The sequence below is a fragment of the Tupaia chinensis genome, unplaced genomic scaffold (assembly GCF_000334495.1).
Source record: "Tupaia chinensis unplaced genomic scaffold, TupChi_1.0 Scaffold000362_1, whole genome shotgun sequence".
In the NCBI taxonomy this organism is placed as follows: Eukaryota; Metazoa; Chordata; class Mammalia; order Scandentia; family Tupaiidae; genus Tupaia; species Tupaia belangeri.
This window is the reverse complement of record NW_006159859.1, coordinates 8,797,451-8,804,830: the sequence shown is the minus strand read 5'-3', so window position 1 is coordinate 8,804,830 and position 7,380 is coordinate 8,797,451. Positions and strand designations below refer to the sequence as shown.

Genomic DNA, 7,380 nt, shown 5'->3' with positions numbered 1-7,380 from the left:
CGGCCCGGGCAGCGCCGGCTCACCTGTCCCTGCAGGGTCTCCGGGGGGCGGGCCGTTCCGCCCCCAGACAGCCGGGCTGGGCCCTAGAGACCTCCCAAAGCACCTCTGCGCCCGCCCCTCAGCCGTTAGCTTCGCTCGTTCCTCTTCCCACCGGGGCCTCGAGTCCCGCCACTCCGACTGCACCCGCCCAGCTGCAGGCTGCCGCGTCTTTTCACCTCGATCTTCTCCCCGATGTAGGTCGCCATATTTCCAGGCCCCGGCCTGAGCTCCCCGGATTAGCTTCCTCCGCGCGGTCCCTTCGAGGCAGCGCTCCAAGCAGCCAGCCGGTCTTGGCGCCCATCAGGCTTCGCTCTCTAGGCCGCCGCTCCGGGCGACGACGGTAAAGCCACCAAAAGGTCTCTCTGACACCTTCCGAGGCCTGGGCGGTGCCTCCGCACTCCCATTTTGAAAAACTCCCGCCGGTTGCCGTCCGAGCGAGGTTGGCGGTGACGTAACTAAACGGGCCGCTTCGGAGAGGCTGCGCGGGGCGCGCATGCGCAGCAGGTCCCCGGGCTCCCAGGCCTCCAGACTCTGGGCCGGAAGCGTTTCCGCAGCCACCGGCTTGCGAGTCGGCAGCCACTCGAAGACCCGTGGCAGTACTGGTCCGAGAGCGAGCCTTCTAGATGGGCCAGTTATGATTTATTTTACGGTCTGAAAAACTTCCAGTTCCGGAAAATGTTCGAAATCATTAGGAAATTTTAAATGTTTACACTTGACTGAACACAGGGAAAAACAAAACAAAAACAAACCCCAAACCATTACCTTGCTTAAGGGAACACTGCTTACGCCGCCAGTATAATGCATAGTTTTTGCAGGATGTTTTAAGAAAGTGAATTCCATTATTTTGGTGAACTCCCTATTACGTATTATAATGTCATTTGTATACTAACTTTGGGAGGATTCACTTTTTGCAGATGAGAACATTGTGATGTTCTGAAAAGATATACCACAAAAAACTTGTGTACAAACTTCTTCTATTGATAAATACAAAGCTCTTTTCTTGTACATTAATGGAAATACCAAATTTACTTGTCTACATGAAAACGGTCAAAACTCTCGGTTCAGAGAAAGGTCACACTTTTCCCTTTATTTCTGGAAATCCTTCCCTAAAGGTTGTATGTTATGACGCTTAAGCAGTTCTCATTGAGGTTCCAGATTCTAGTCTTTCAAGTAGACTTGATTCTTCTATTGACTTCTCAGATGGCCCTATAGTTTTATCATTCTTTTCTTAAACTGTTTATTTTCAAATATCAAACTTACCAAAAAAAGTTATAATAGAGAACTTCTGAATTGTTCTTTATTCAGATTTTCCAATTCTCACTCATTTTGGCACATTTAATACTCGTTATGTGTAATGTACATGTGCCCATTATGTAGTAATGCATAAAAAAGCTTACTATTTTATGAAACTCTAGGCTGCCAACACTGAGTTTTTACCCTTTATTTCTAAAGAGTGAATTTCCTAAGAACTAGACTACCCTACTAATGTAACCAGGGTATTATCAAAATATGAATAGTTAACATTGTTACAATACAGCCCATATTTTGATTTTGTAAATTTTTCCAGTAATGTCTTTTTTAGTGTTTTCTCCTCTAGGACAGATTTAGTATAGGATCATTTATTGCATTTAGTTGCCATGTCTGTTTAGTCTCCTTTAATAGGGAAGAGTTCCTTGGTCTTTGTTGTTTAGGACACTGATTTTTTTTTTTTTTTTTTAAGAGAGAGAGAGAAAGAAGGAAAGTGAAAAAGCAAGGCACTAGGTCTGGGACTTAAGCTGCAGCTGGCCATGTGACCCAACCACACCACCTGCTGGCCCCAGGACACTGAGATTTCTAAAGAATATGGGCAGTTATTTTATTTACTCTCTCATTTATTCCTGCATGACTAAGGTCTAATTTGCAAATAAAAATTACATTAAAATTTTACAGTGAGATGATGTGATACACATGTACCCTGTGAAATGATTATCACAATCACATTTAATACACCCAGCACCATACTTGGTTTATATTTGTGTGTATATGATAGAAGATGCAGGCCAGGTATTTTACAGAATATTACCTAGTTTCGGTTTATCTGATTTTTTCCTCATGACTAGATTAAGGTTATGCATTTCTGATTGAAGCATTATGTAAGTGATGTTTTTATATTATTTCCAGGAATATACCACATTTGGGAGTACTTGATGTTGCCTTTCACTAGTGCAATTAATTTGATCCCACTTCCCCCCCATATAGCCCTTCTACTTTTTTTTTAATAATTATTTTATTTTTAATTTATTCGTTCATTTATTTTTTTAATTTGACCAGAGAAAGACAGAGGTTGAGAGAGAGAGAGAGAGAGAGAGAGGAAGTGAGAAAGCCAGCCACCAGATTCAGGACTTGAACCCTGGTCGGCCATGTGGGAGTGTCCAGCACCTTAATCACCACGCCACCTGCTGGTCCCATAGCCTTACTTCAAACCAGTAAGTAATCTGTGGGGAGACACATTTCATGTGAAAATCCTATTCATCCAACCCCTCTCCCCTAATTTAGCAGCAGGGTGTTTTTTAATTACCAGAGGTCATGTGAGCTAGACAGAGGAGGAGAGGGAGAAAGCTCCCTTCATGGTGTAGAATCACATTGCAATCCCTTCTCCTCCATCTCTCCATCCTGCCAGGATTTGGGGCGCGTGTACACACACACACAATGCCTGGTATATTTTTCAAGCCTTGAGGGTTGGGATACAAACTATAGGTGGCCATGTGGAATCCAGCTCCCTTACCAAGCCATTGGGCTGGCCCAGTTGTTGCATTTTAAACAGAAAGAGTGCATTTTCATTTTTAATTATCGATATATTTGCATTTCGTATCAATGCTTTCTATTGTCCCATGTGTTCCACGTTTCTTTTCCTCTCTGATTTTGGAATGATTTTTATAATGATTCCATCTTCCAGTCAACTTAGAAGTTACATAGTCTTTTAGTAACCATCTTACAACAGTGGATCTTACTGCATGGCCTATGGCCACCTCAAGATCCCTAAGATCCTTTCAAGTGTCCCTAAAGTGAAAACCATAATCATTTTATATAAGATTTTGCTTTTCTCACTTCTAAGACATTGCATCAATGGTACTAAACACACTTAAGTAAAATTTCTGGGGCCTCAGCATTATTCACAGCAGTGGCACCAAACTGTATTAGCAGTGACTGCATTTTTCTCAACAAAAAGGAAAAAAAGAAAAAAAATGTGTTTTTACTTTAGAATGTCCTAGATGAAGCAGAACGAAGTATTAAATGTTGATCCTGAGGATACATATCTCTAATATTGGCTCACAAAATGTTAAGTTCACATAAAGAACTTTTGCTGCAAAACAAATGACACTTATTCAAAAAGCAAACTGTGTGGCTGAATTGGAGTTGAACTGGCTGCTTCTTTTCTAAGACACCACTGCGATTCTTCAGCCTCTTAGCTGGGTGTGTAGGTGAGCCAGCACGCCTGACTCACATTTTTGTTCTAACAGTCTTGCTCTGCTGCCCAGTCCAGCCTCAACCTTCTGATCTACTGCAGCATCCCAGAGTTTCTGGGTTACCAGCATGCATCACTGAGGTTGGCTTTTAAATCAGGAAAGGAAGCCAGGCCTGCCCACAGTCCCTGCCTGTGGAGCACAGCATCTTAGGGGTGCCTGCCACAGCAGCTGGGCCCTGACCTAGCTTCTTTGCAAGAAGCACTATTTTTACCTGAAAGAATATCTGACAGAGAAAATACAGTTTTTAGATGTTATTTGGCAGACATGAAATGAGTTCAACACTTCAAGAAAAAAATTGACAGTATTTGTTGTCAATGATAAAATATAAACTTTTAAGCAAAAACTAGAAATTTGAGAAGTAGAAATTGTGAACACTTCCTGACTGTACTTAAGACTTTTCAAATATTGGTAGAGATACTAATGAATGTCATTGCGATGGCCCGAATGTCTGGGGGTCAATTAAAGCATGAGGGTTAAACCTTCACGGATGTTGGGACCAGCAGTTAGCATAATGGCTATGTTGCTGGACTCCCATGTAGTCTACCCTCATTCGAGTCTTGTATCTGGTGGCTTAAACTCATGCCGGGTGCGTGTGCATGCATGCCCAAGATCCTGAGAGGAGAATGGAGAAGGGATTGGAGTGTGGCCATCCACCCTGGGTGGGGGGGGTGATTTCTCGCTTCCTATCTCTCTCTCTCTGTCTGGTGAGCACACAAGCCCTATAGCAAAAACCTCTGAAACAAACAAACAAACAAACCACCTTCAGGAATGTGATGTGCTGTTACAGAGACCCAAGGAAGCTTGCTGATCTATTCCACCATGTGAAGATGCAACAAGGAGGTGTCATCTATGAACCAGAGAATGAGCCCTTACCAGGCACGTTGATCATGAACTTTTTTTTTTACATTTTTGTTATAGTGCGCTCACCAGAGAGACAGAAAGTGAGAAATCACCCCTCAGGGGAGATGGCCACACCGCAATCGTTTCTCCTACATTCTCCCCTAGGGATTTTGGGCATGTGTGCCCAGCATGAGGTTTTGTTTTAATTATTTAACTTCATTTATTATTATTATTTTCCAGTTTGATCAGAGTGAGAGAGAGAGAGGGAAAGTGAGAAAGCAAGCCACCAGGTACAGGACTTGGACCCCAGGCATCCATGTGGGAGTCCAGTGCCTTTAAACACCACACCACCATGCTGGCCCCTGGCATTAGTTTTAAGCTTCTGGGTCCAGGACTCAAACCATGGTTGACTACATGGAAGTCCAGTGATGTAACCATTAGGATATCTGCTGGTCCCAATAACTGACTTCTTAATCTCTAGAACTGTAAGAAAGACATTTCTACACAAGCCATCTAATTTAAGGTAATTTGTTTCAGCATTCCAAATAGACTAAGACATGATTTTTGTGTGTGTTTTTGTTTTTTTTTTAAGTTTTGCCTGAGGGTACATGGGCTTGCTGGAGAGACAGAGAAAGTGAGAAAACACCTCCGATGGGTACAGTCATGCTGCAACCCCTTCTCCATTTTTCTCTCCTTTTGGGATTTTGGTCCCATGCACACACACACATGCCAAACTTGTTTCTTAGCTGGTCCAGGACTTGAACCTCATAGTTGGCCACACGGGGTTCAGCTGTCTTAAGTACCACACAAGGTTGGTCCGATTTTAAATATTATAAAATGAAATAAATCAACATTTGGAAGGTGTACATATCTAAATTTTCATGATTGAAATCTGATATTACAAAATCATGCATGGGTAAACAGGTTTATTCAAAATGTAAGGTAGGCCATGATACTCTGTGGCATTATATATTTGGTTAATTGCAGGTAAACCCCTTCGTACTGGAGGCTGGCAGGTGGTGTGGTGGTTAAGGGCGCTGGACTCCCACACGGCCAACTGTGGTTTGAGTGCTGGACCTGGAGCTGCTTTCTCACTTTCTCTCTCTCTCTCTCTCTCTCTCTCATGCTGATCAAATTAAAATGAAGTTAAATAAAATAGTCCTTAAAAAAAAATTAGGTACTGAACTGCTCTTTGTTTCGAATAATCTTTTTAAAGATGTCTGTACAGCAGACAGCCTTTAAAGGTAGAAACAATGCCTCCTTCAGGGACTTATTGTACAGGGATGCTTACTGCACACTGTATTTGATAATATTGGATCCTCGGGCCAGCAGGTATAGTGGTGGTTAAGACAATGAACTCTCACATGGCCAACCACGGTTCGAGTCCTGGACCTGTTAGTTTATTTTCTCACTTTCTTTCTGCCTCTCTCTGGTGAGCATGTGTGCCCTATAGCAAAGTAAAATAATCGTAATAAATAAGATTAAATAAATATTTTAAGAAAACCACATTGGATCTGTGCAGGAAAAGAAAACAAAGTGGGGCTGGCAGGTGATGTGGTGGTTAAGGACACTGGAATTCCACATGGCTGACCGCGGTTCGAGTCCCAGACCCAGCAGCTTGCTTTCTCATTCTCTCTCTCCCCCCCCTCTTTGGTCAAAATAAAATAAGTGAATAAGTAAAATAAAATAATTCTTGGGGACCAGCAGTTAGCGTAATGGCTATGTTACTGGACTCCCATGTAGTCAACTGTGGTTCGCATCCTGGACCCAGTGGCTTAAAACTCACACCGGGTGCATGTGCGTGCATGCCCAAGATCCTGAGAGAAGAACAGAGAAGGGATTGCGGCGTGGCCATCCCCCCTGGGGGGTGATTTCTCGCCTTCTGTCTCTTCGTCTCTCTCTGTCTGGCGAGCGCACATGCCCTATAGCGAAAACATCTCTCTCAAAAAAAATTCTTAAAAAAAGAAAACAAAGTGAAAAGGCAACCACAAGATGACAGAAAATATCTGTAAACTATATGCTGGTTAAGGAGCTAATATCCAGAATATATCAAGAAATCCTGCAAGTAAATAACAGAAAACTTTATTATAAATTAGGCAAATGACCTTAATAGGTATTTCTGAAAAGGACATAAAGATAGCCAACGAGCATATGAAAAGATGCTCGCTATCACCGCTCGACAAAAATCCCAACCACATCACCTCATACATGTTGGCCTATCAGTGTGAGGATGTGGAGAACCTGAAACACTTGCATATTGTTGGTAAAAGTATAAAATGGTGAAGCCGCTGTTGAAAACTATAGAGGTTCCTCAAAAAGCTAAAAATAGAATTACTATACAACCCAGGAATACCACTTCTGGGTACATATTCAAAAGAATTGAAAACAGGTATATTTTTCTTTTTTTTGGAGAGGTTTTTGCTATAGGGCGCGTGCGCTTGCCAGACAGAGACAGACAGAGAGACAGAAAGCGAGAAATCGCCCCCGGGGGGATGGCCACGCTGCAATTCCTTCTCCTCTCGGGATCTTGTGCACGCACGCACATGCGCCCGGCTTGAATTTAAGCCTCCAAGTCCGGGACTTGAACCGCGGTCGACTACATGAGAGTCCACCGACATAGCCATTACGCTAACCGCTGGTCCCTGAAAACAGATCTTGAAGAGGTATTTGCACACTCATGTTTATTGCAGGATAATTCATAATAGCTAAGATATGGCAGCACCTAAATACCCACAAATGAATAGATTTTAAAAAGTGTTCTATATGCACAATAGATTATTCAGCTTTTTAAGATAATAACATTATTATTTTTAAGGAAGGAGATCCTGTCATGGGTTACAACATGGATTAATCAGTCTGAATACATTATGTAATTGAAATAATCACTGGGGACCAGCAGTTAGCGTAATGGCTATGTCGCTGGACTCCCATGTAGTTGCCTGCGGTTCGAGTTCTGGACCCCGTGGCTTAAACTCCTGCCAAGACGCGTTTGGGC

At 42.8% G+C, this 7,380-nt stretch overlaps 2 protein-coding genes across 2 annotated transcripts in view; both read right to left on the bottom strand.

The window, feature by feature from the left end:
- PLK4 (polo like kinase 4) overlaps positions 1 to 499 on the bottom strand; it is a 20,654-nt gene extending 20,155 nt beyond the window's left edge. Inside the window, exon 1 of the mRNA XM_006153143.3 lies at positions 216 to 499. Within this exon, the coding sequence (XP_006153205.1) occupies positions 216 to 245 (30 nt within the window). The 5' untranslated portion in view covers positions 246 to 499. The remainder of the gene's footprint in view (positions 1 to 215) is intronic.
- Positions 340 to 7,380, bottom strand: part of LOC106735368 (60S ribosomal protein L21-like) — an 11,902-nt gene continuing 4,861 nt past the window's right edge. The window contains exons 3-4 of the mRNA XM_014589592.1: positions 6,587 to 6,683; positions 340 to 658 (exon numbers count right to left, since the gene is read on the bottom strand). Of these exons, the coding sequence (XP_014445078.1) occupies positions 340 to 658; positions 6,587 to 6,683 (416 nt within the window). The remainder of the gene's footprint in view (positions 659 to 6,586; positions 6,684 to 7,380) is intronic.